The 27306-nt window shown below is 50.8% G+C and overlaps 9 protein-coding genes across 9 annotated transcripts; 5 read left to right on the forward strand and 4 right to left on the reverse strand.

Moving 5' to 3' along the window:
• Window positions 1–2044: 2044 nt before the first annotated feature.
• N7498_008769 (uncharacterized protein) lies at window positions 2045–4027 on the reverse strand (the record flags this gene model as incomplete). Its single annotated transcript, XM_058455831.1, has 1 exon — window positions 2045–4027. One exon carries the CDS (start codon window positions 4025–4027, stop codon window positions 2045–2047), a length of 1983 nt encoding a protein of 660 aa, XP_058305819.1.
• Window positions 4028–5726: 1699 nt separating this feature from the next.
• On the reverse strand, window positions 5727–7546 carry N7498_008770 (cytochrome P450; the record flags this gene model as incomplete). The annotated part of the gene is made up of 5 exons (XM_058455832.1): window positions 5727–6166; window positions 6221–6832; window positions 6880–6948; window positions 7004–7271; window positions 7322–7546. 5 exons carry the CDS (start codon window positions 7544–7546, stop codon window positions 5727–5729), a joined length of 1614 nt encoding a protein of 537 aa, XP_058305820.1.
• Window positions 7547–8298: 752 nt separating this feature from the next.
• N7498_008771 (putative pyroglutamyl peptidase type I) lies at window positions 8299–9148 on the forward strand (the record flags this gene model as incomplete). The annotated part of the gene is made up of 2 exons (XM_058455833.1): window positions 8299–8409; window positions 8477–9148. The coding sequence occupies 2 exons, from the start codon at window positions 8299–8301 to the stop codon at window positions 9146–9148; spliced, it is 783 nt and encodes a 260-aa protein (XP_058305821.1).
• Window positions 9149–9599: 451 nt separating this feature from the next.
• On the forward strand, window positions 9600–10658 carry N7498_008772 (MOSC domain-containing protein; the record flags this gene model as incomplete). The annotated part of the gene is made up of 1 exon (XM_058455834.1): window positions 9600–10658. One exon carries the CDS (start codon window positions 9600–9602, stop codon window positions 10656–10658), a length of 1059 nt encoding a protein of 352 aa, XP_058305822.1.
• Window positions 10659–11255: 597 nt separating this feature from the next.
• On the reverse strand, window positions 11256–12113 carry N7498_008773 (uncharacterized protein; the record flags this gene model as incomplete). The annotated part of the gene is made up of 1 exon (XM_058455835.1): window positions 11256–12113. The coding sequence occupies one exon, from the start codon at window positions 12111–12113 to the stop codon at window positions 11256–11258; it is 858 nt and encodes a 285-aa protein (XP_058305823.1).
• A 4145-nt stretch (window positions 12114–16258) lies between these two features.
• On the forward strand, window positions 16259–16858 carry N7498_008774 (GNAT family N-acetyltransferase; the record flags this gene model as incomplete). The annotated part of the gene is made up of 1 exon (XM_058455836.1): window positions 16259–16858. The coding sequence occupies one exon, from the start codon at window positions 16259–16261 to the stop codon at window positions 16856–16858; it is 600 nt and encodes a 199-aa protein (XP_058305824.1).
• A 576-nt stretch (window positions 16859–17434) lies between these two features.
• N7498_008775 (uncharacterized protein) lies at window positions 17435–18397 on the forward strand (the record flags this gene model as incomplete). The annotated part of the gene is made up of 1 exon (XM_058455837.1): window positions 17435–18397. One exon carries the CDS (start codon window positions 17435–17437, stop codon window positions 18395–18397), a length of 963 nt encoding a protein of 320 aa, XP_058305825.1.
• A 497-nt stretch (window positions 18398–18894) lies between these two features.
• On the forward strand, window positions 18895–20099 carry N7498_008776 (uncharacterized protein; the record flags this gene model as incomplete). Its single annotated transcript, XM_058455838.1, has 4 exons — window positions 18895–19036; window positions 19140–19192; window positions 19253–19836; window positions 19889–20099. 4 exons carry the CDS (start codon window positions 18895–18897, stop codon window positions 20097–20099), a joined length of 990 nt encoding a protein of 329 aa, XP_058305826.1.
• A 1189-nt stretch (window positions 20100–21288) lies between these two features.
• N7498_008777 (DNA-directed DNA polymerase POL5) lies at window positions 21289–24354 on the reverse strand (the record flags this gene model as incomplete). Its single annotated transcript, XM_058455839.1, has 3 exons — window positions 21289–22194; window positions 22251–23942; window positions 24001–24354. 3 exons carry the CDS (start codon window positions 24352–24354, stop codon window positions 21289–21291), a joined length of 2952 nt encoding a protein of 983 aa, XP_058305827.1.
• Window positions 24355–27306: the final 2952 nt, after the last annotated feature.

The following is a 27306-nucleotide window of genomic DNA, read 5'->3' on the forward strand; positions in this document are numbered from 1 at the left end:
CTGATTACCCCCTTCATTGCTCAACACATTGACTATGGTTCTCCAATTTCATTGCTGCATTTTTATTGATTCCCGCATGAAGCGGATCAGATAGACTTGCTTTTTGAAGGAGATTAAAGGAAAGTTTCGATAAAATACAATATTATACGATGTACTGAAAGGGTTTAGAGCTCATGATAGTGTGACCTGCCGCGTGGTTGTTGCTTTTTGCATGGGTGATTAGATTGATTTGCGCGCTGATGGTCAAAAGTCTTACATAGATCAAATTTCAGTACCTAGGACATGAAACCAAACAAGTCAGGAAGAGGACAATGCGTGATAATCGAGCAAGAAGTTACCACCTACCCTAAGCTCTCGGCTTCGCAAGTCACATTGGCACCATGGCTTTGGCAAAGTTAGGAGATTGGGAAGACTGGGGAGATTGGTCTGGAAAGCACGAAATTCTCTTATTTTAAAAACCGCGATCTCACTATGGAAACTGTCCCCTCCTTCTCCATGCTTCTCTCTATTTTAATAAATTCTTTCTAGCAGCACATTAACTCCAATCATTTGTGCCATCCAATATCCTTTTCAAAGAGATGGCCTATTGTCATCTACCTGTCATAGATCCACATGATAAAAGCCATCCACGCCTCTATTCAAAACTGTGGAATCTTAAAATTTGTTCAAGAAAAAAGGGTCTTGTTTACTTGTTCCAGTGCGTCCGTGCCCCAGTTTACAATCTACTCAAAACAAATCTACCAAAAGAACAATCAATAAGATAATGAATTGGGCAATCTCAACGAGTCAGACGCCGCCCAAACTCAAGCAAAGCTAAATCCCTACTTGGCAAAAGTAAAAGGAGTACACAATAGACAGCCTGAGAGCAAGAAAGTAAAAAGATGTAGTAATCAGATCATGTAAAATCAAATAATCGAATCAAAATTCCCAACCACAATTCCATATGAGAGTCAAAATGGCATCTCAAGTAGATCAAAAGAGGATGAAAAGATGGAGGGAGATGCAGATTAGAACGTAAGAAAGAAGCGAAAGTAAATCGACGAAGAATCGGACCCAAACACCTCGCTTGCGTTCAGGAATGTGGATGTAGATGTCATGTGCCAACTGCAGTCATGTGCGGTCGTTTCGTGGCGGTTCGTCTATGTGGGGTTTGCGTATGTATTCGTCTTGCACATTCTTTTTGGGGGGCGTGACATTTCAAATGGGAATGGAATCGAGATTTCCGTGGGATCGATCTCGGTGTTCCGGGGTGGGCCGAAGAGAAAACAGTAGCGAGTACCAATTCCAGCCCTGTCTCGGGGTTGAATGAGACGGGGAACAAGTGGAATGGTGGGTAAGCAAAGCGGTAATGAAAATGTAGAGAGTGAATCGCTCAGATAGCGGAAAAGAGTGGTGGAGATTTGATGGTTTTGGGTGTCGTTTTCTGGTTTTTTTTTTCTTTTGTATTTTTCTTTGTTGACTGCGAGGCTATGGCTGGTGCCCCACGGTCAGAGAATGGAAAGGAAAACAAATCTGTCGATTGAAAGGGACTGAACTCGCACTTGGTGATCAATTATGTTCTGTCATGTCAGAATATCTGTATTCAGAACTGCATTGACACCAAGGTGCTGTAGATGTGGCGGATAACGAAAGTAAGTCCCAATGAGAGTCGGCAGATCATTGGAGATCATGGGCAAAGCAATGACACCCGCAGTTTCGGATGATGCATCAACTTGAAAGGTAAGTCAAGTGGCAATTGAAGATGATCAACGGTGTGCGGAGTGCCGACTCAAATTGGGGGGGGGGGGGGGGAAGCCCATCACAATTTTCTCTTCGGAGGGTGAAGGTCAAGGAAAAAGCAAATTTTCAGGTGTACCCCAGCACCAGGCTGAAACTGGTACTCGGGCCATCAAGCGTATCATTACAGTCATCAAAGGCCGTTGCTGTCATAAATAAAAGGCTGCGAAGAAGGGCTGGCACGAAAACAAAGCGCCCATCTCGGTCGTTGAGGTCATTATGCAATGGGGAAATCTCGCAAAAACGAATTGACAGCGTAAATTCGCCTCTATTGGCGCACGAAGGGCATGTTCAGGATTTGCCGGCGGATACGCTCGGCATCGGAAATTCCTTCCTCAAAGGGGTCCTGCAGCGACGGGCCAGCGGCTTTCTCCTGCTCCTGAATGGGGGAGGGGTTGACCGTAGGTCTGGGGTAAGATGGGAGTCCACCGCTTGAAAAAGGATCGGAGAGCGAAGGTGCATGTCGGACAAAGCGGCGAGGGGCATCGCGACGCTTGAAACCGCCATCTAGCTTGAAAGGTGAGCCCAGTCTTTTGATGTTGTCGCCCTGCAGGCTCAACAATGGATTGGGCGGCTTGGTGACAGGGGTGGTTTCCTCGGCCTGGGATGAGTTGAGAGAGGAAGGGGGTGAGAAAAGCTGGTTGACCTCCCGAGGACCAACAGCACCACTCGTGGTGGCACCGCGGTTGCGAATGCGAACTCGGCCGTGGCCCATGCTCTGGAACTTGTTGTCGCGGAGGTAATGTTCCAAACGGTTCTGGACTTCTGCGTCGGAGGGATCCTTGTCCCCATACACGTCGCTGGAGAATACATCGTCGGAATCTCTGGGCGTCCTCTCCATCAAGTGGGTGTTGCGCCGCGCACGGCGGCCGGGCACATGCATTGTCCGGGCTGGGGGAGGGAGGTCTTGGACTTGGCGGTTCGAGCCTCCAGGTCCCCAGGTGCTGTACACAAACGGCGATCCCAAGCGCGGGATATTGTGAGCAGACTCAACGTTAAGGTGCTGGTTCGTGGGCGGGGGCATGTGGGTGTTGGGGGCTGCTTGCACCGGGTTGTTGAACCATTCCGTCTTGGGCTCTTCGGGCAAGGGGGCCTCGGCGAGCTGCGCCAGCGGAGTAGGGTCAACGGTGGAAATAAGAGAGACACCGAGGTCACGAGTGCCATAAGCTGCGGTGCTATTATCGGCGAAGTCACGGTCATGCGACTGCGCGTTTGTGGCGAGCACATCTGCGACAGGCTCCGGGCTACGAGACTGCATCATGCGCTGATAATGAGGCATAATGCAGAACTTGCGACGACATAACAGCTTCAGTCGTCGACGTGTCTTGGCGTCAGACTTGGGCCATACAGACTGGGTGGCATCGTCAGCTGCTTTGGGGGTAGAGCTGCCGCTGCGGTCAGCGGAGCGCATGGGGTGAGACTCAGTGATGCGGTGGTTCTTCTCCCAGGTCTTCTTGGCACGGCGCGAGACTCGAGACGTAACACCCAGCGGCGGGATGCTGCCAGGGGTCATCTTGAATGGAGTCATCGTCGGGTCCTGCAGGTACATCTGGTAGGTGTTCCACAGGTGGTTGTCCATCTCGCGACTCCACGACTTGTCCTTGGTCTGAGAGCGCATCACCCTATGCTTCTTGGGCAAGGTGGGAGAGCTCATCTCGGGTTCCTTGGGGAACTCTAGAGGGAAATACTGGTCGAAGTCGCTCTCGGCACTCGTACAACTCCCTCCTACCGATGGTCGCGATGCAAAAGTCTCGATCGACTCGACAGATGAGTCAGAGTGGTTTGAACAGGCGGAATCGGGGCGGGGAATGTTGTACGCGGACGGCGTCTGATCCCACGATGGCCACTGGTTTTCGGTGTCGCAGGCATCGTATTCCGCGCCGGCAATCTGCGCCGGGGGTGTCTTGAAGGCCATACGCTGGCGCGGAGGTGCAAGGAAGCGATTATCGTTGGTAGGCTCATCGGAGACGGTCGTCTCTGGTGCGATACTTTGCTGGTTCACCTCGATAGAGGGCAGAGGAACATCCTGGTTTCCTTGAAACCGGAAGAGATCCAGATCCATCCGCGCGCAGACATCAGTACCCGATCGAACGCGAACTCGGGGCAGGCGGCAGCTGGAGAAAGAGTGGCGCGGCGGAGGAGGAACGTCGATCGAAGCGGACGGCCGTTCGGGGGTTCTGGGCTCGTCGGCACTGAGAGACGGAAACGTGAAGTTTTTGGGGAGGGTACGCGAGAGCTGACGTGGAGTCATGATGACGGGCTCGCAGCCTTACGCTCGCAAAGTTTAAGGTTGGTCAAATCGATATTGTGAGAGATATCGGCGGATGGCTGAATCGAGGGGAACGTGGTCGAGGCGATTTGGTTGCAGCTTTGAGAGTCAAAGCGCGGGTCGTGAAATTGGTCGTGAATCGTGAATTGAGAAAGGAAAATCGAACGAGAGCAAAGCGGACGGTGAAGGAAACGGCGGTTGCGTGTGATCACAGAGCGCGGAATGCGCGAACTGAGGAATCGGGATAATATCACCAGATCACATCGGCTCCACCCCGGCTAAGAGGGAATGGAGAAAGTCGTCATCACCGTGAAGGAACACAAAAGAAAAGAAAACACTGCTGCGAGCAACTCTCGCAGGGGTGGGAGGGGGAGAGGGGGTGGAGAAGGGAAGGTGAGGAAGAGAGGTGAAGAGAGAGAGAAGAGGAGGTTGGGCGCCGAGTGAGGCGTCGGGGTCACCGGTACCTGGGACTTGGGGGTGTGTGCGGGCGCCAGCGGTGTACCTGCGACCTGCGCTCCAGTACTTTTTTAGCTGGACACTTGGTGACCAGATAAAGTGGACACCGCGACTTGCGCTACTCGCGAACTAAAAACCCGGTCTTCTACACGTCTACTTGGAATGTCCGGTTGTTATTGTTTAGATCTTCCTCGAGTCCTTCCCAGAGAGCATCGCTGCAGGTCGGACCTTACTTGATGCACGCTGCAGTGGGCATATAGAACAGATGGGGAACGAGTACGGAGTACCCCGAGGACTGAGGCTACGTGGAAACAACGGGAGGCTGGGAACCCAAAAGACCCAGAGGATCCAGAATCCAGAGAACCCCGGTGCCCATTGGAGGAGCCCTGGCGATGGGGCTCCATTAGAGCTCTCGTCAAGACTGTGCAGTCGATCGTGGGCTCGGTTAGCCCCTAAGTCAAGCCCCAAATGAAGTCCCAGGTCAACAACTCCTGCAAGGGCTGATCCTCCCGAGATGCTGCTGCGGTGATGGCCTTTGCATACAGCGGTTCGTGAGATGGCGCGTTCAGGATTTTCCTCTATTTACATAAAGTATAAACAACGGCTCCGAGCAACAGAGCTATATAACTCTCTTCATTCTTTTGACGGCATGGTTCTTGGAGCAGATCGAGAACAGCCAATTTTATCATTGTGCGGTGTAGCTGGCCCCGGCTCGGTCACGCCTCGTCATTCGCGAACGCCGCGACTGAAAACCCATTCTACTTCTTTTGGAAAGGTGAGACTCCACCGACGCGTCGCGTCGCGTCCACCACGCGTGTATTGTTACCCGTATTTACCTCGCACGAGCTACCCTCACGTGGACTGTCGACCTTGCACTTGCACTCGGCGACTGCCGGTAGCCTGGATTTTAATTTTACTCGAGGCTCGAGTCAGAGGCTTGTGCGAATCTGAAACATGGGACCCGATGTTCTGCCACAGTGGGACGTATCCACGCTTGATCTCACTATGACCTAAATCCCCTCCGAATGCATGGACATACTAACAAAAGATGAATCTTATTCTATTCATAGTTCAACGTACGGAATCATGTGCTGTAGCCCCAATGCGAGTACAACAGGCGTGAATATCCCGTGTACCGTACCGCGGAAAACCAAGGTGAAAAGCGCATGCGGGCCGCGACTCAAACCGCCCCGCCGATCCCCGCCGATCCCCGCCGATCCCCGCCTCACTCCCCAAGCGCAGCTAGGTCGACCTCCGGCACACGAGAACGGATCAACATCTCGATTGTCGGGTCGGTAATGGACTCCGTACCGTTCTCGAAGTTCTTGGGCCGCCCGCGGTCCTCCTTGAACTTCCAGTCGTATTTGAGCAGCAGGTGAATGAGCAGGATCTTGGACTCGTTCGCCGCGAAGAATCGGCCCGGACACGCGTGCACGCCGTGGCCAAATCCGAAGCTCTCGCGTGTGGTTGTAACTAGTTGGAATCGGTGCTCGTTGCCGGGCTCTTGGCGCTTCTTGTAGAAGCGGTAGCCGTCGTAAGTGTGCGCGTTTGGGTAGATGGATTCGTCTTCGTTGACGTGTGCTGATACTACGACGGTTGCGCCTTTGGGGATGACCGTGCCATCGGAGAGTGGGATTTCTTTGAGGGCAAGTCGGTTCATGGAGGCTGGTGATGGCCATGTGAGTGGAGGAATCTAGGACCGAAGGATGATGCACTTACTCATGCTCACGGGGTGGACTCGCTGCGACTCCTTCATCACGCTATCCATCAATTTCAACTTGAGCAGGCTGGTCTTCTTGAAGACTCCATCCTCAGCAGCAACAGCACAGATCTCATCTCGCAGCGGTTGAATATACTCGGGATACGCCGCCAAATCGTACAAGATGTTGGTCAGTAAGTTCGAAGTGGTATGGATGGCCGCCACGGACAATCCAATCTGGCCCCTGGATCGATCCATGGGCTGGTTGTACGCCGTGGAAAGCTCCTCAAACCAGTCGAGAGCATCGGTATGGGTGCGAGGCGGGTCCTCCTGGGGCAGCTTGCCGGCGCGGATCATTTCGCGCTTCTCGATCTCTCGGTCGACGATGGAATGTGCGACGGCCAGGTGCTTACGCAGCTTCTGTGTTGTCGGCAGGAACCAGTGCGCGAGCGGACGCAGGATGGATGGCCACCGGCGCAGCTCGCGGGCAGCCATGAAGGCGTCGATGGTGTAGTTGACCGAGACATTGATCCAGTCCTCGTCACGGCAGGTGTTTTCGCCCATGAAGACAAGTGTCGAGACCCGGGCGACCATATACGGGACCTTTTGGAAGAAGTTGTATGTCTTCCAGTCTGGAATGAGTTAGTATGAGACCTCTGCGATGATTTTGTCGGCTCACCGTTCGAAGGAGGGAAGGTATCTTTGACTGTCGCGGCCGTCTCCCTAGAAAGTGGGATTGTCAAAGAGCCTGGTACGCATTAGAATTTTCTATTTCCCACTGCTTGAAGCCGGAAGTGCCATACCGAGCGCCTGGGTCAACTTGATCCGGACCGTGTCAAGGATAACCTTGCCAGCACCCGCCGAGTGAAACGGTTCGAAGCCGGGAATCCGATCATCGAAGAAATTCTGATAAGGAATTAGTCCAGTCACAAGCATTCGGAGTATGCGATCAACCTTTTGTGTAGCACCCTCAAAGTCGAGGTGCGGGTGGCTTTTGATCTCATCGATGTACTTGGGATGAAGAACAATCAACGGGCTGGTGGCACCCATCACTTGGAAAACATTGATGCCCTGCCATATTTATCAGCATTTGTTGCTCGGATTCGACCGTTTCCTCCTACCTTTGCGAAGCCTTCGGCAATCAATGCCCGTGCAGAGCTGGTGAAACGAGATTTGGCCTTTTGGTTGCTTAGGTCCCACCAGCTCTTGCCCACCAACGGCACGCGGCCGTATGGGATTTCATCCGAGACATCCTTCCAGAAGCTGGAGACGAAGACGAGCGCAAGGGCGACGCAGACGCCCTGCACCAGATAGGGGGTGTCGAGCAGCTCGGTGAGAACGGCCATGTTGCAGACGGATCCCGTTTAGCTGCCAGAAAAGTTCCAAAGATCGTGAAAAATTAAAGATTATAAGGTAAAACGTGAGCCTGTCAGACAACTCCTTTTGTAAATCACTCGGGTGTGGCCCAGCCGATGCGGAGACCTAGCGAACAACTATTCGCAACGATCGGAAGCTAGACCCTCCGAGCCCTAGTAGGAGCTGAAGAAAAGGTCTGAGGACTCGGATCGGAGCCCTCCGAGGACGATTTGATATTTGCAGGGACTAAAGTCCTAGCACTATGCCAGTGGAATGCGAAAACGAAGGATCCTCGAAGAATTGCCGGATTAGGCAACTCGAGGATTACGTCTCTAACCGACTATGCGATCCACAGCTTTCCTAATCCTCTACATAGTGCTCTGCAGCCGGAACGAGATAAATTGCCCAGATATCAGGTTTTGGAGCCACGACAGAATGACTCGAGGTGAAAGCATGGCACGGCATTGTCCTCCACCGCATCCGGAGTGACCTGAACATGTATAGATATCCTGAGATCTCTAATATAGATGGGACAACACAACCGTGCATCTTATTACTCACAGAATGCAACTAAATAATTAACCGAGTGCCGTCAGCTAAGTGACAGCGAAAAGGAACGTCGAGGACAAGGATCCTGCAGCGCCAAGACCCCGCATTCAGTCATCTCCTGCGGAGGCAACTCAACCCCCCTCTCGAATACACCCTCTAACCCCATATCAACCTCATTAAATAACCTAACAACATGGGAGACTACGGCCCCGCGGCACCAGCACTCCACCCCATTCCAGTGGACAGCCCGTCCCAGCCACAGCCCCCGCCCAGCGAGATCTCAGTGTTGATAACAGGGTTTGGTGTAAGTGAAGATCGCCCGGATCGCACTCGATCCCGATCCCGATCCCAACTGACCCCCTTGCAACCAGCCCTTCAAGACAAATCTCGTCAACGCCTCCTATTTGATCGCCTCTTCGCTCCCGTCTTCTTTCACCTTCCCTTCTCCCAAGGGTGATCATGACCGCCGCGTCTCCCTTCATGTGCACTCCACCCCGATCCCCGTCGCTTATTCGACGGTTCGCGAAACCCTCCCGACTATCTTGAAGGACTACGCTGCTGCGCATGGCGGTAGACCTAATATCGTACTTCATATTGGTATCGCGTCGCCGAGGCCTTACTACTCGGTCGAGTCCCTAGCCCATCGCGATGACTATAATATCACCGATATCGATGGCCGTACCGGCTATGAGGACGGTGAGAAGCGCTGGAAGGAGTTAGGCTTACCGCCTACCCTGGCACCGGGGTCTGAGGAAGGTAAGGAGGGCGTGTATCCGCCGAATGACCATTTCCTGGAGACGTGGAAGTCGCTGGCTCCGGTGGAGACGGATCTGCGTGTCTCCAAGGACCCTGGTCATTATCTTTGTGACTTTATTTTCTATACTAGCTTGTCGCTGGCTTTGATGGAAGGTCGGGATCGAAACGTGGTCTTCCTTCACGTTCCTGCGGCGTCGGAGGATGCCGATATTGATTTGGGACGGGATATTGCCCTGGCTTTGATCAAGACTTTGGTGACCTGCTGGATCGACGAGAAGACTGCATGATCGGTCTAGAATATGCAGTTGAGAGAACCCCTTTTATGTTTGGATGATTTCAGCTTTTGATGCATCTAATGGTGCACTTCAACGTTTGCAGCATTTTCTTTCATTCTCTACTTCGCATATTCATGCGCGCATGGTGTTTACAGATCTCTCATTTGATATCCCTAAATCCAAGTTTTTATTGATATAGCCTGCTTTGATAACATAGCCAGCATATTCACCAACAGATGCACCAAAAAATGACTCATAAAAAAGAGCATTCCGTCCAGTAAGAGATACTCTCCAATTATATCCGGCATGACATCAAAACCCCAGTCTCCAACTACCCCGAGGCGGTCACCCGCAGCAAAATGCGCTTATCAATCCCGTCGGAACTATTTAACTAGAACTTGGCCTTCCGAGATGAGTATATCCTTCAATTCTTCATTCTCCCAGTCCCTCACGAACCTCAACAATGCTCGAGGCAAATACCGTCTCGATCCTAGTCCTAGCATTCTTAATCCTCTTCCCAATCTTCTTAATTCCGAAACTAAAAGGATGGACCCACACATCCCAATCCACAATCCTTCCACGGCTACGCCTATGGCGCAAACGCCAATCCAGCGAGATCATCTCGCTACGCATGTACCCAATTAAATCCTGCCGCGGCTTCGAGGTCCAGAAGACTGTTCTCAAAGAACACGGTCTCGACCTCGACCGCCGCTGGATGCTCGTCGATGCCGCGACGAATGAGTTCTTGACTATCCGCCAAATCCCAGATATGACACGCATTGGCACGGCTTTGAGCGACGATGGCCTGGATCTGCTCGTTACTATCCCGGGCGCTGAGAGCGTGCAGACTGTTCGCGTGCCGTGCCATCCGTCGCATGACTGGTTGGCAAATAATACGACCGTGGCACCAGTCAAAATCTGGGATAGTGATACAGATGGGTATATCTACAGCGACAGCGTCAATGCCCCCTTCTCTGCGTTCCTGGGGCGACCAGTCGCGCTGGTTTACAAGGGTCCGACACCGCGTGTTCTAAAGGGAAACGGCGCGCCTAAACTTCTGGGCCGTGTCCAGACAACCGGATTCCCTGATGTCTTCCCTATCCTTGTCGCCTCGGAAGCGTCGCTCTCGGAACTGAACGTCCGTCTCCGTCAAAAAGGCGTAGACCCAATTACCGTCGAGCGGTTCCGACCTAACATCGTCATCCGGGGTGAATCGCCCTGGAGCGAAGACTCCTGGAAAACAGTCCGGATTAGCGCGGAGAACAAAGCGCCGCTGGATCTGGATATTGTGGCGCGGTGTGCGAGGTGCCTGGTGCCGAATGTGGATCCGGATACGGCGGCTAAGCATAAGAAGCAGCCGTGGGATATGTTGATTTCGTATCGTAGGGTCGATGAGGGTATTAAGTGGAAGCCTTGTTTTGGGATGTTGGGTGCGCCGAGGAGTGAGGGTGTTGTTGAGGTGGGTATGCGGTTGGAGGTTTTGGAGGAGACTAACGAGCATCGGTATATTACTGGGTTTTGAGTGGTGAGGATTCTAATTTGTATTCATGTATAGATCCAACATTGGATGACGCTTAAAAGTAATGAAGTGTGAGTAAAGAGGTGAAACCGATTCGAGTACGTATAGGCCTCCCTGATACTATTATTGCATCCCATGAAATTTGGGATATCACACCCTACTGCCTTGTATCTAACTCTCAGTGTATGGAGTCACCTTGAACCCACGCCTTGGAACGTGCACCCTCACACTCATATCTCCGATTGTCTCAATCGTCACTTCCTTGATATTGAAACCAATGAGTTTCCCTAAAGTCTTGCGTCATGAGCCTGGATCGTTTCTTAAAAAAGGGATTGTTCTAATAAACCAGAAAGTTGAATAGTTTAAAATGCCTTCATCTATCTTTGAGGCCTCCAAAACAATGATTGGGAAATGCCCTATATTTGAAATTTGTGGGTCAAACAATTGCTGATCCGGATTCTTTAGTAGAGATTGTGTTATGCCAAGAAATTGTGGTGCAGTATGTACAGAAGAACGTATATGTAAATGTAAATATTCTATCCATTTAATTTGACATCATTCACGTTGCCCTCCGACGTGGCACTGTAATTCAAACCAGATCTAGTCCATCTGCGCAAACGCCTCCAGCGCCTCATCTAACCTTCCAAATACACCGTCATGCCACCCCTTCAACGCTTTCCATTCCTTCGCCGGCAACATGCCTCGACTCATACGCAACCATCCCCCCACAATAAAATCCGCATAGCTTGCCTTGCTCCCCTTCAGAAACGGTCCACTCACATCCTTCTTATACAAGCTCGCAAGCCCACTCAGGGCCTCTTCAAATGCACCCAACAACTCCCCCCTCTTATCCTCACTGACCCCTAGAGTCTCCCACGGTGCTCCCACCCTCTGCGAGAATATCGCCTTGCACTCCTCCGCAGTAGCAGGGTCGAACGGAAACCCATCCAACATCAGCTGCGTATGCGCAGTAAATGCAGAATCCACATTCGTATTAAACTTCACGTATGCCGTAATATGGCCCTCCGCCCCCTTTGTCTCTGCAATTGGCGCGTGAAGCTCCAAGTTCTGCCCAAAGACGAAGTCCAGCTCCTGAACCGGGAACAAGTCCCCGGCCCCCGAGGACGGGTATTGTTCCTGCAGGTACATTGCAATTTCAAAGGAGTCGCCCACTATGCGCCCGGTGGCTGGGTCGGAGATAACGGGGAGGGTGTGGTAGGGGGTTCCGTCGGCGAATGTGCGCGAGGCGGGGATATTGAGAGCCCCGCGGACGGAGCTGACGTCGGGCAGGGGCACCCAGGTTGTTTTGTAGGGAGTCTTTTTGAAGTTCAGGGCATAGCGGGTTTTCCAGGGGTTTGGGGAGCAGGCTGTTTTTTGGACGGGGGGTGCGAGGGCGATGTCATAGAAGGTTATTAGGCCCGTGGTGGGTGATGTGGAGGTCGATGTTGTGGGTGCCATGGTGGTATTTTCACGAGGAATTGGAGTTGAAGGAGGTATTCGAGTGTAATGTACTCCGTAAACCCGATTGGAGTTTGTTTTAGGCTGTTAATTGATCCCGGGAAGAGCAGTTCTATATATACCGATTCGTGTGGGGGGCGGGGCTGGTTGAGTCAGGAAGAGTCATGCACGATGTGGGGAATGGCCCGCATGCAGTATGTATGTAAAAGGCCTAGTGTATATTGCGCATAATGACTCGGATTTTGTAACAGCTAAATTAGGAAAACTTGGCAACTTTATTTAACTACGGTTCTACCGGGTTCGTGTAGGCGTCAGCACTAACGGGAGAGCTAGCTGCCAAAGTTGAAGAAAAGTCGAAAAAGCTCATAGAGACACAGGTGGCACCATGACACAGAGCGTGACCGTCAAAGAGAGTTCGACAATTGAAAACAAGGGAATCACATCAAAAGAAACGCGCAAATAAGTTGCATATACAGATGGTGGGCCCTAAAGCCCTGATACACCTGACTCGAAAGGCAAGGTGGAGGGCAAATGGCAAGTGCGCGTGACAGTAGCGGTCCTACGTAGACAAGCTCCTTTTTTTCACGCGTACAGCGTAGTGCAAAGCCAGCTTCACCGTTCCACACTCTCCCCTTAATTCTGGGCCCCACCGCCAAGATGCTAGCTTGGGAATTGGGTACATTTCGTGGACCTTTGTGCATCGCGTCATAAGCACTTTGCTTCACATTACCTCCGACCAGGTCTACTTCACATGGCTATGGAGTGTCACTAGGAGAGGCGCAAAACTCACCGGAGACAACACCTAGGAACATATCCCGTATGCTCGCTAGAAGTCGATAACAAAAATCTCCTAATTTCCACCCCTTAATTTCACGTTTACCTACTCGTCTCTTGACTTTGAATTAACAGTGAAATGGATTAAGCTAACCTTGGTGCTAAAAAAAGAATCAAAAGCTTATTATAGTCGGGCATATACAGTATGTATATCTGTTTTCATTTCTCCTCAACCTCAACGTTCACATGTGCGAGCACCCAGTATTTTTTGGTGGTTATCTTTCAACACGATGAGTGACTCCGCTTTCTAATGAAATTGCGGCGTATGGATGATGCCAGTCACCCGATATCATATTATTGTTCAAACGGCGGCCGAGGACACTGGCCAGACTACATTAATAACCACCTTGCTGATCATCAGCCACTATTTTACTAGTATTTGTCTTTTCTAATACCCTTTTGTTAAGGATCTCACGTAATTGTAGATTTTTGACTCGAGTAACAGTATGGAACTGATCATGAGGTTAAATGTTGTGTTTTGGATAGCTCAGAGCAAAGGAGCGAATGGTGAAGGGCAGAATCGTGAAGTGGCAGTGTGCATTGAAAGAAAGAATATGTGGATGTCGACGATAAGAGGGAACCACATCTAGTGGTGAGATAAGTCGACTCCCACCTCTTAATGATCGCTTAATTATTCTGTTCGTGGCTTGGTTTCAGTGTCGCCCTCGGCCGCCCGTATAAATTCCACAATAGATAGCGCGCCGTCCATGTAAAAGGAAATTCATGAGCCTAAGTAGGTGCAAACCTAAGTAGGTGCAATCATGGAGCAAAATTATCGTTGCCGGAAGAACGCGGAATTATTTCTGATGTGAATCAATCAGCGATCTGTAGCAAATATATCTTCAAAGATAAGATAGATTTGTTCACGTACAGAATTGCCACAGTTAGGGCACTGACAGGTGCCAGGGGCACAGGTGCAATTTCCCGAATTTGTGCAGCCGCAACCAGCCATATTGAGTAGTCAGGTGTGTCAGATTTGAGATGTGAGAGTTGGAAAGGTATGAGCAAGTTTGGTTGCAGATAATTCAGAAAGGTGGCTATTAATGGTATTTAAGTTAAAAATGTATGACCAGCACAGTGGCAAATTTCCAACTACGTAATGTGATTGATAAGTTAATTTAATTCACTTTCACCAATACTCAGTCTACTGTAGTATTCAACTAACTATTAAGAATACGTGAGCCCGGGGCCTTGGAACCACATTTTTGCCACTGCCAAGGTGCGGGCAGTATACTCACATTGGTGGAGATCCATCTGGACCCTGGTAAACTCATATATAAAGATCATGAGGACGCCTGGTTGGGCCAATTATAAAACCGATGTTACATTCAGACACACTATGATGTCATGTTGCCGGATTGGTGACATGAAGAGGGGTGTGTACTAGGCCTCGCCAGAACCCGCGGTGGGCGGTCAAGAGGGTGGGAAGGCGGCCTTTTTTGACGTCCAAAGCGGACATTATCGGCCTCAATTTCACAGGTCCTCGGATTCTAACGGAATCGGTAAGCGAGCGACGCATGTGAGCGAGCGGCGCACCCCAAAACACCATAGTAAATGCGATATTTAAGAACACCATATTTCAACCATGACAAGTTTGTTCTACTTAGCCTTTAGTGATCCACTGATTTAGAGCATAAACAGTCAAATTTGAAAGTCTGGGGTAATTTAATTATGATATCACTACATTTAGATAAAATACACTTTAATTTAACTACCTGAGCTTCAAATGTCATCGATTCATCACACCTTGAAAACTTTCGAGACCTTTAAATACCTTTAGACTCATTATGAAGGACATTTATTTATTGGAAGTCCCTATGAGAAGCTATGGGTGTTCAGATATCAAGTTGTAATTAATCGCATTCACTATGGTGTTTTGGGGTGCGTCGCTCGCTTACCGATTACGTTAGGAGGATGGGGGTACATAATATCAATTCCCTATATTTATTGACCTTATTTCACAACTCACTTCACTCTTATAATATACGTAGATTGTATATAACTACCTAGATCCTGAGTATAGCTCTAATGCGCGATTCTTCTTCTCTCGCTATATACGCATTTTGGAGCAAGTTTCCCAAGCTTGTCCTATGAATAATCATCCACTTAAATTGTACTTGGGGAGGCATTGAACGTACTTTTCCAGTCTTAAAACATGATGACTAGGTCATACTCAATTTCTTCGCTCGTTTCAGTTGCCAGATTTAGGCTTCAGCGAATCTAGAAGGCTACTCTTTGGCATACCCAGTTCCAGAAAGTTATCTATCTCCTCATCCAGTCTTTCCAAGAAGTTCTCCTTGTTCCAAATCGATTTCCATACGACGAGGCCTTTTTACTCCCACAGCGCTTTGGGACTTGATTCTCGGCCATTAGTATAGTGACTGTATCCTATTATCGACCCCATATCAAGTTACCTAGCATTCCACATACTATTTCGGCCACCATCTCATCGGAGGGCCACGTTTTAGTTGATACTTATGTGACTAGACCACGAGAATGTAATTTTGCCACAAGCCGGTCCAAAAATGTTCCACCATGGCACGATATGTGAGACGAGGAAATAGTAACCATCTTCGCCAGGTGGGAGCTGCTCACCTCGAAGATTTGCTTCGAGGAGTTGAACTTAAAATGCTGCTACGTTATATGCGCTAAAGTCTCATTCTATCCAAGGTGCACAGTTGGGTTTGGTCGAAGGCCAATGTCCTATTGCATTTGATAGAAACTTATTCGGTTTTCGGCAAATCTGTATAACTGCTATTTGGAAAGGGTTTGACATTTTTATGATAAAGTGTTGGGTGAGAGAACTAGAATTCTTGTAATTCCGTGCAACATGGCTCTGTTATCGCAGCCTGTACCTTTCGCATAACGGCGACATATTTTATTGTGCCTCCCTAGTCAAAGGGGTTTCAAAATTCGCTATATTTCCTCCGTAGACAGAAAAGACACATAGAGAATGGGTGACGCGTTCACGATGGAATGGACCGTCTCAAAGTCGTACTTGGCTCATTTGCGATGGGGCGTACAGTGTTGCGTGCTTGTAGGGGATAGAATCTTTCTACGCCGATGTGAATAGCTGCGGAAATTTGTAGACAGGACTTTAGGTCGGCAACGGGAAAGAGGCAGGAAAGAAAGAGACACGATAAATTCACTGTTCAGACTGCTTTCGAGCAAAGATGCCGCATGGGGGTACCAATTAGGACAGCCTAGGGATGAGTCACCGCTAACCATGTTCGTCTACAAATACCTGCGCTTCATCAAACTACAACCTTCTAGGTGCTAGATAACCTGTTCTTTCATATAGCCTTTGGAAAATGCAACCCCCATCAACATCGCAGTTATACAAACTAGTCAGCCATCCCGGCGACCCAGCCTTCAGACTCCAATCCACATCAACAGACCTCATCCTCCGTCTCCCAACAATCACCGAAATTTCAATTCTAGTCGATATTTTAGAAAACAAAGAAAATTCGAAATTCGACAAGTCCATCTCCGAGGCCACGTCCGAAGAGCTGGAAACTATTGCCTGGCGGTGGACAACCATCTCACGGCCTCTAACTCACCTCAACTTCCTGATCTGGCACCACAAGAATCCCATCGGAATTGCGGGGCTGGGTTGGATAGGGGCCTGTGATGCAAACGATGGATCCCGAGCTGGCGCGGCCGGCGTCCTGATTCAGCCTTTTGCGAGAGGGAAGGGGCATGCGTACGAGGCTCTTAGGATGGTGGTTGATTATGGGCTACGTGAGCTAGGGCTTATGGAGATTAGAATCGCCAGTCATTCTGGGAATGTTCCTATGAAAATGTTGATGGAGAGAAAGCTCGGGTTGAGGCCTGAGGTGCGTGAGGACGGCGTTGATCAGTTCGGGAATGATCTTTTGTGGATTGTAAGGAAAGAGACATATATCGCTTGAATTAGATTTTGCACTCTTGCAGAAAGCGAGTAGAAATCGTGTTTCTACTTTCACGGATTGATTCCCGATCGTAAAAAATGGGACGGCACGGTATGTAACCACAGGAAGCGATCAGCTCCCGAGTTGACGGGTACAACCTCGTTTACATGAATACGCAGTACTTCCGGAGGCTCGGATAAACAGCATACTAACAACCGTGGAATAATTGAATCGCGCCACTCCGGCAATTGTGCACAAAATGATCGCACTTCTTTTCATAGTCATAGTTCGGTGCTCCTGGGAATTTTTAAGCGATGTGGGCCGTGTCTAAGACTCGGGTGGATTGACTTTGGAATGTTTCAGAATCTTCTCAATCAGATTGGGTGTTGATGGACCCGGAGCCGTGGATGAACAGCCAGAATGAAGTGCTGTGCCCTGTGGAGCTGTGGACCCGAGTTACACCGGCACCTCGTCAGGGCCCGGCAATGTCTTTGTTTCTTCCACTGTCCCATAAATAAAAATGTCTTCGCTTCTTGACTCAAGCAACATATCTTTCTCAAATCAAATCCCCAACGTCATTCTCCAGAAAATCCCGCCATGAAGCTTGGCGCGAGTCTTCCTCTGCTAGCAAGTCTGCTGTCCATCAGCATTCCAGCTCAAGCCAAACCCTCCAACCACTCAATTGCCCAATGGCTCTACACCAGTGACATTGATGACGAAGCTCTCACTCTCCTGAAGCGTCCCGAGATCCAGGGTGTCCAAAGCCTGTACACCTGGAAATCCCTGGAGCCCCAGCGAGACCAATACGACTTCTCCGCTATCGCCAACGATCTCAACCGCACCCGGTCCCAAGGCAAGCACCTCTGGGTCCAGATCCAAGACCGCTCCTTCAGTACCGCCTATAACCCAGTCCCGAACTACCTCCACAAGCCCATCTACAATAACGGCAGTGTACCCCAATGCGACGGTGATGACTGCGGCAACAATTTCGTCCCCGGTGGCTGGGCAACCTGCCAATGGAACCCGCACGTCCGCGAACGATTCCAGCGCCTCCTGAAAGCTCTCGCCATCGCGTTCGACGACAAGGTATACGGATTCAACCTCCCCGAAACTTCTATTGAAGTCGAATCCAACACCACTTCTGGCTACACATGCCAGAAATACTTCGAAGGAACCCTTGACAATGCGGCCTACGCCGCCAGCGTCTTCAATCGCTCCTACGTCGTGCAATACGTCAATTTCTGGCCGTGCGGCTGGGCAAACGAGAACAATTACATGTCCGATTCGTTCGAGTTCTTCGCTGCAAATGGAGTCGGTGTTGGTGGACCTGATGATATTCCCTACAAGAAGACGATGGAAAACAATGCTTATCCGTATATGTCCAAGTACCGGAATAAGGTGCCCATTAATGTTGTTGCGGTGCAGGAGCCTGACTTGGCTGCGACTAATCCGAAGACGAATAAGCCTTTTACCAAGGATGAGTTCCTGGATTTCGCGGAGAAGCAGTTGGGTTCGCAGATCTTGTTTTGGGCTTTGTCCGCGCCGTGGCTGCATCAGTGATTGGCGTGAGGGAAGAGTCCAAGGCTGCTCTGTATTTGTGTACTATACTTGAAGATGATCATCTACCCATATAGAATATAGAATATATTAGGTGCCCAGGCGTACAACTGGTTGTGCTCCAGATTCACAATCTTGGCATAATCCGTGTTTTCGGACACCATCCATGACCTTGCTCAACAATTCAGGTACGGCCAGGCCAGATGCTTCGGATTTATCTTTAATTTCTCTCAATCTACCTTCCCCGATGGCTTTTCGGTAAACAATGACGGGCAAAGTTTCCCGCATCCGAGGGGAGGGCACGTGATGACATCACCACTTCTTGCGGCTCTGGACGCGTCCGAACGCCAATTCTCGGCTATTCCAAGAATCAGATATCATTTTGACAAAAGGACAGTCTCGGGCCAGTTAGGATATTGACGTATCCAAATAATCAACATCCCAGGGTACTTGCACCTCATGGCGTTCCGATAGGACGTTGGTCCAGGGGCGTTTCGATTATGACCCACTCGCTACAGACAAACAACTTGGACAACATCAGTCTTGCCACGCAGATTCTAGGCTTTAGTATCGTATCGCCTCTTGTCGCGCTGCGGGCTTTTGCTAGTTATAAGTTACACCACCCGTTTGGCGTTGAAGATGGTATGTGCCCTTTCATATTGTCCGCATCTTTGCTCAGCTAATCCTCGAAGCAACATGTTATATGGCATGGGTATGAAATTACCTACCAACTCGATGTAGGCAGGCCTAACGAGAATCAGCTGCTCTTCGTGGGGCATTCCATTTGCACCCTATTCTGTACGGAACCTATCTCAACCAGCGGGCTCAACAAGAATTGCTAATAATCTCTCGATGCAGACACGTACACCGGCGGCACAGTCTCCGACGTGCAAGGAGACGACCTTGAAACCAAATACAAAGTACTTCCCTTCCAAACCCCTCTATCAACCAAACCTAAGAAAGCAGATCTTCTACATAGCAACAATTTTCTACGTCCCAATGGTCCTATTCGTCAAGACCTCCCTAATCTACATATTCATCCGCCTCTGGAGTCCCTACCGCGGAAAGGTCATTGCACTTTACACCTTCCTGATCTTCATCACTCTATACTATATCATCATTTTTTTCGTCAAGATCTTCACCTGCAACCCCGTCAGCCTATACTGGAAAGTCAACCGCCCCGTCGGTTCATGTCTTAATCGATCCGCTATTATCGTCACCGACTCCGTTATCAGCGTCATCACTGATCTGGCTATTCTCGTCTTTCCTATCGTCTTGACCTGGTCTATGCATATGTCTGTTTCTAAGAAGTTGCATGTCATCGCCATCCTTGGGGCGGGTAGTATCGCTATCGCGTTTAGTATCTACCGGTTGGCACTGTCTATCAGTGAGTTGGGCACTGATAATAAGGTTGTGTGGTTTATGAAGGTTTTCTTGTCTGAGTAAGTCAAGGGCCTTGTGTTTAACTAATGGGTCGTGGCTGATTAATTGCAGTAGTGCGGAGGGTGGATTGGGATTGATATGTACCTGCATTCCGACTATCAATAAGCTTGCTACTGAGGTTAATCGGAAAAGACGGGTGAGGAGGGAAGAGAAGCGGAGGCTTGAGGTCGCGAATGCGAGACCTAGTTCGAGGCGGAGTGATGGGGACAGCGCGAGTTTGTTTTTATATAGTTTGCCTCATATATCGAGCCAAGATTCTTAATGTAAATTATTTGATTTGGGCAAAGGAGATGTGTGCCCACCACTACACTCTACAAGCCGAAGTCTTGCCACAGACCCTGTACCACAGCAGATGTTGTATCCGCGGTGTAGAGAATATGGATCATCGACACTCAACAACGTAGCTTATAGCCGCACGCACCAGTTGTGCCCTCACTGTACCCTGTTGCCCTTTGCATCTGGGCGCAAGTTTTGACCTCATTTCCAGCCGTGTATCGATCCACAGTACCCACTGAGAGGCACATATCCTTGAGTCTCACATTCCGTAGGCTGTCGCTGTCATTGTATCAGTAGAAACTCTCAACGGAGCGGGTATTATGCGTACCCGGCGTGGACCAGCCGGCCAACTTGATACTTTAAGAGAGAGCTCCGTAGATGTCACAGCGTATGGAGCAGGACGCGCCTCTGCTCGTGTCCCAGGTCATTGCGCTCACCCTGCTCTGGTCATGAAGCTTGATAGTTGCGTATGAGCCACGCATCTACAGCCTGGCTTCCTCTGCATCTTGAAGCTGTGAGCGAGTGTATCTTCAATGGTGATACGCGTATTCGACACATGTACTCTACACAACATCCAACACGAGAGATCTACATTACGCTACACTACAAGTCAAGAGAATACAGTTCAAGTATTACTACGCTACGCTACAGCCAAAGAGAGTACAGTTCAACTGACACTACAACTACACTACACTACAAGCAGACGGTCATACAAGCGAACATCTGCAAAGCACAACCCTTGGGATCCCCCTTAGGCCCACACACATCAGTGCGAGCCGTCAAAGGTACCTTCAGGGTGCTGGTGCAAACATGGGTAACTGAGAGGGAGGGAGGGGGCGAGATGAGGTGAGGTGTAGGGAGGCGAGCGGGAATAGGGTTGACCTTAGGGAGTTTACGCCGATGACAGCCCGACTTCGAGAGAGGAAAGGAAGAAGAGAAGAGAAGGGAGGGTGGAGGAGGGGGTATTTATACTCAGGCCTGCTGGGGCCTTGCCTCTTTGGGACGAACGGGTGCCTTTGGCGATTGCCATTCATGGGGGCATGTGATGCTGGATTCTGGAGGGTTCCGGTAGGAGTGAATTGTGTAGTACTCGATGGGAATTTCTGCGGGGGTCAACGAGGTGATGTGACTTGTTTTGTCTAGTAATGCTTTGAGGAATATGTACATGATCTATCCTAGTTCTTCAACTGCTTGCTTGCTGATACGCACCAGTTGTTCCATTCTGTGAAGAAGGATGGCTGGACGTGGCACTTTGTGCTAATCAGCTGTTCCTTTCGGGTTGCGGCGTAGACGTCCACCACGTCGGCGATGGCGGCCTTGTCGTCCGCGACAAGCACCTTGACCACAAGCAGCGATGCCTGGCTGGCGGCAGCTGCATGTGCGGGAGGTCCGCTGTGGCTGGCTTCCTTGTGGATAGCGCGCAGGAGCTCCCAGACGGGCTCGGCTTCGCCGTCGATCTTGGGCACGGCATTGCCCTTGCACAACTTGGTATACTCGCGCAGCACACTGTTGGCCTTGCCGGCGATCTGCTTCACGGAGGAACGGCGTGCGAGGCGGAGAAGAGGCAGGAGCAGGTCTAGGGCAAGAAGACGCGTGTGGCATTTCTTCACGAAGATCTCGATCAGGTCCAAAACCCGGTTCTTGAAGTTGACCATGTTCTCGCGCGCGTCTTTCTTGTCCTTGATTTGGGAGGCGGCTTCCTTGCGGGCTCGGAAGACGTTGGCCAGTTGGGCGTCCACTTGTTCCATCTCGTCATCATTCATGTCGGCGTCGGAGTCGGACTCGGCGGCATCTTCGTCTGCGCGGTGAGTGCCCAGGGCGGCGGCCAGTTTAGCCTCGAAGGCGGCGACATCAGCAGCGTCTTCCTCTCCTTCTTCCTCCTCCTCCTCTTCTTCGTCGGAGTCGGCGTCTCCAGAGGCGTCGCCTGCCTCGATGACCTCGACGTCGCTGTCCTCTTCGTCGACATCGATCATCTCCTCGTCGTCGTCCTTGTCATCCTCATCATCCTCCTCAACATCATCGTCGTCTTCTTGGTCGAACATCTCTTGCTGGCCGGCCAAGCTCTCCTTGGCTTCCAAAATCTAAAACACAGTCAGAATTTAAAAGCACATTGGCATAGAAAAATGCAAATACGTACCGAGATCAACGACTCCAAGCCATTCTCAGTAACCTGGTCCGCAAAGGCACCAAATACCTGCTCGCTCATACGACGGAACAGCTGCGACTGCTTCGAAGCAAAGGACAGTAAGATTTCCACTAGCGCATCCGAGGCATCGGAAGTGTCCTCCTTCTTCTTCTTCGAGCCCTCATCGCCCAAAAACTTGGTGTAGCAGAACTCCAACTCATCCAGCATCGATACGGCATCGGCGTCACCACTGTACACTTGCAGCACAGTCATGGAGTAGAGGAGCTTGAAAGCAGAGATGCTGGAAGTCTCACCCTTCTTCTCCCTGCTGGAGAGCTTCTTCAATGACTTGAAAGCGGTCTTCACGGAATCCTGCAGCTTATCATCGATGCTGATGATGAATTTGCCGTACTCTTCGGACTTGGCTCCATCGCGGATCTGGCGCACGACGGCGTAGGGAATGGTCGTGGCGTACTTCTGCGATGCGAGGAGACTGTTCAAGGACGAGTTGATTCGGTTCCGAAGAAGCTCCTGCGTCGCCTGGGTAAAGGCCGGTTCGGGCACAGACTCGCGGGCACCGTCACCCTTGAAGTATGCAAAGCGCACGAAAGTGGACAGGATCTGCTCGAGGACTGACTGGTAGTCATCCTCGGAGTCCTTGTCACCGGTAGAAGCCTTCGAGCGCACGATTGAAAGGAGAAGGTGGGCGACAAACTGGCGGTTGGAAGAAGCTCCCTTCTCCTCGGTTGTGCCGGGGCGGCTGAGAAGCTGCTCAAGCATGGGGACAATCTCCTGCAGAGCCTCGAGATTGGCCTCGGTCACGATCTTCTCGACAGTCTTTGTCTTCGTAGCCTGGTCAAAGTTGATCGTGCCACTGGTTTTCATCAAGCCACGCACTGCTGCGGCAGCGAAGCTGGGCTCCTTGGACACACGGGCCGGAATGGCCTTGGAGGCCTTGACGGCCATCCGATGGAGATAGCGGTCCTCGACTGCAAGCTGGTTCATCAAGCACCGGACCAGGTTCTTGGTGAAGATATGGGATGCCTGCTGCGATGAGCCGTCGTTGAGAACTTTGTTGAAGAGAAGGAATCCCCAGTACTTGCGCTCATCCGACGAGGCAGAGGCAAACAGACCATTGTCCACGACTTCGAGCCAGAAATCGGCGAAACTCAAGCGAGCAGACTTGGACTTGCTGCTTCCGTCGCTGGTTCGCGAGAGAACTGCATCCCAAGCAAAGTGGAGCTTGGAGTTCCACACTCCAGAGGATTTGGCTTTATTATCGCCCTCGCCCTGCTCGGAAGAAGACTCCTTCATAATCTTGGACAGACTGCCGCGCTCCTTGGGGTCCAGCGGATCATCGTGCTTCCAGATCTTGCTGGGGAAGTTGGCCTTGGGGAACATGTCCTTGGCAGCCAGCCAGATCGCAACGCCTTCCGGGGACGGGGCCAGATTATACGAGCACAGGCGTTCCACAGCAGCCTCCACGAACTTCACATCCATATTGCGCGAAGAGAGATCGTAGACACAGCGGTAGATAATCCAACCGCACTCCTCGCGGAGCCAAGGCTTCTTCTGGGCGAGTTCGAAAATCAGATCAAGGACCCTGGTCCAGTATGTGAACGGCACGAAAGGCTGAAAGAGGACGGCGGATTTGATGAGCGCTTCAGCGCCGAAGAGACGGCCGAAATGGTGGTCACGTTGTTCCTGTTCGCGAAATCAATTAGCAAGGCCACTTCTGGCTCTCATGACTGCAGAGGCATACCTGTCCCGACTCGCCGCCGGTGGCATTGGTTTGAGTCTCCCAAAGCTTGAGCGCATCCTCAAGGCTAAGCTGCGAGTCCTCGCGCTTTACCGAAAAGATCTGCGTCAGGACTTCCGTCAAGGCAATCGAGAATCCAATGCGCGCAGCCTTGCGGGAACTGCAAAGACCACGGAACAGTCGCTGGAGTGCCTTCTTGATCTGGTCATCTGTGGGGTTCTTGTCGGGGGTGAACTGCGACACGAGGCCCTGTGCAGCCTTCAGACGGATCTCGTCCTTTTCGCTGGCAAGGTCTTCATAGATCTCGACGAGCTTGGTGTCGACGTTGTAGAGCTCGCGGCGCCGCTTGAAACCCATTTCGTAGATGGGTATGCTAGCCAATTGGCTTGCAATGTGGCGATCGAAGGGTATGGCTTCGGAAATGAAGCTGGTCAAGCGGATGCTCCTGGCTGTTGGACATTGCTCGCGGAAGCGCAGAAAATTCGGGAGGCGGTTGCTTCTTTGGGTTTAGCGCGTTGCGATAAGCCGATAAGGATTTTGTCAACCCGGGGTTGATGCTGTCGATTAACTCCGTTGCGGGGGAATTTGTAGAAATTATTGATGAAGCGTTGGCTGTTAGGTGTGCTCAAGGCTAATTAACCGGTGTTTTCGGCCTTCAAAACTGGTTGTGGTGCTATTGGCGGTGAGTTTGGGTGTAACAGATTGGTGATATATCTCGAGTTCTTCACTCTTCAGTCATTTTACATCGCAAATTATAGATGTCATCCAAAGCCACTGTACGAGTCATAAGAGCGCCCTCAAGGCTCCAAGCTCACACCTGCAAGCTCCAAGCAATTGTTTCTACAGTTCCTACAAAATTTTCCTAATTGCTCTCGCAGTCCATTGTTGTCCGGCCAACTTGCTGGCCCAGGCGCCATCAGCAATTCGCAAAACCAAGACAACTCCCAGACCAAAGTATACAAGTACCAGACAGTAAGAACCAAAAATTCAACTATTGACACTTTCAATATTCTGAACCTTCAGCTGAAGCAAATAAAACGAGATGATCAGTAGTCCGCAGCTCATCTCAAAATTTGACGAGTCCTCCCGAAGGCCTTCAGGGGAAGCCTGGAACGAACGGGCCAACCAACCCGGGTACACCCAGCACCGAAAAAATCATCATCCGGAAACCAGCATAGCTAGAACCATCACACCCGGTGCCTGATCCATAGTCTATAGATGCCTCTTCCCGATTCCGCGTCGACGTTGTCTGGGTACCTGCACAAGCTATTGAATTGGCGTACTCATCGTGCCGAACTCACAATCCACAGACACAACTGAAATCTGATGCATTGCAAGCGAAGCAAGTTATTCAGTAGGCAGAAAGGCAGAATTGCGGATCATAGGATTCGTGGCAAATGTATTCGGGGCGTTGCAGAAAGTTCGGTTGATATATACTGAGAATAAACTCCGTCGAGCATGGCAACCCAGGCAACGAGGGCGGGACGGCGAATATATCAAGTGTGTTCTACTCCGGAAAGCTGTCTAGACCGCATTTCCTCATGCATTTAACTTTATCCTGCAGCAATGTTGGAGTTGACATGTACAGTTCCACGGAGCGGAGGTCTACGTGGGTTTGCGCCATGCGTTTACCATGCGTCTAGGACATGACAGCTCCCGTGGCGGCTGCATCATTGGGTCTGCGGGGGGTACAGGATTGGGTAGGTGGACATGAAGATCGGTGTTCGTTTGTTTTTGTTGTGCGACGCTATTTAAATAAGGTCTTTACATGTCCATTGCAGCGGTAGATTGACCGATCGCTCTGATCTATCGCGGGACACATGCTTCAAAATAGGTTTGGGGCCACGAATCGGGGCTGTGCATTGGGCGGAGTTGTCTTTCCTGGATGGGGTGTAGACTGCTCACTAGACGGGCGATAGTATCATGGTTCAGGGGCCCTCATGCTGCTAGTCCCGGTTGCTGACAGGCACGAAATAGACGGGGCATGAGCTTTGACAGTTATGGCAGCCGGGGCATTCAATTCAATAGTGCTGCAGATCGGGGATGCCGAATAGCCTGGTCGTAATTGACAACTCGAGCGCGAGACGATGGGAGGCCTGGATGTGAGTATGGGTATTTCAAGTATTGGTGGTGTATTTAGATACAACCTCAGAAATAATCGGGCAAATTCAAGATCTGGACGCATGTATTGTTATGGCTGATGTCACTGATGGGGGGTCATGTCACGGGATTCCGCATTGGGTTCGCGTTTCCCGAGAGTTTGGTTTGTTTATCAACGCGCCCGTCAACAACTGACATCACCACGAGAGGAGACACATGGAGGGGAGACGGTCCAGACACGCGGAGATGTGATGACCCCGCAGCCGCGACTGGACATTATCGGCTGGAGGAAGCTTGCGACTGGTCCATTGCACATGGCGCCGTGACGCAGCTGACGGATCATATAGTCTGCTCCCCCCCGACCCCACCAGAGTAGGCCGTAGCGCAGCGGAGATCGGACAAGACCGACCAGACACCCCGGTCGATATTGGGAAAGAATCCTGTTCAGCCCAGCAGGATGCAGCCGCCGACCTTTGTGATTGGCACATCTAGCTGCGCGACAGCTGTAGAAGGCTATCTGAGCCCTAAGCGAGATAAACAAAGACGCTCGGTTTAGCGACGCGTTCGTTGTCAACAACGCCCAGGTTGCAACGTCATGAACCGTCATAGAATCATTGTGCCCGGTTAGCATGATTGAATTTTCAAGAATCGGTCGACTACAGTGTCCGCAAGTGACGTAGAAACACGGACCAACATGGGGTCAACGCTGCGCACTTTTTCGACATGGGAGTGTATGTACATTGTACACCGCAATGGGCACAGGCCTGCTTCAGGTCTGTGATAGAGCAAGTCTGACTGCAGCAGCTGCGTGATGTATGGTGCGGGTCCATGAGCTGTCTGGACCGGGAAGAATCAACCGGCGTTTCATTGAGATCTCACAGTGCCTAGAATAGTAAGTCGTGGGGTACAGCAGTGGGAGGCGGTCCGGTGTCCATTGTAACTGGTCCGATTGTCGCCGACTCCATACACTAGGAGTTTCAGGTCTCATCATAGAGCCGCGTTGATATCACGGTGGCAAACTCGAGAGAATTCCGCTGTCTTGAGTTTACCTAGCGCGTTTGTAACACCAGATCCAGGCCAATATCGACGCTCATTAAAGTCAATGACCTGATGATCTCCGTGACGAGCGCCGACCAGTGCCGGAGTGGATAGTCGGACCTGTTCGGACCCGCGCGTTCGACGACACACCCAATGTTTGGACTGTTAGCG

The sequence above is a fragment of the Penicillium cinerascens genome (genome assembly GCF_028974065.1).
Source record: "Penicillium cinerascens strain IBT 15544 chromosome Unknown scaffold_4_segment0_segment0, whole genome shotgun sequence".
NCBI lineage: Eukaryota > Fungi > Ascomycota > Eurotiomycetes > Eurotiales > Aspergillaceae > Penicillium > Penicillium cinerascens.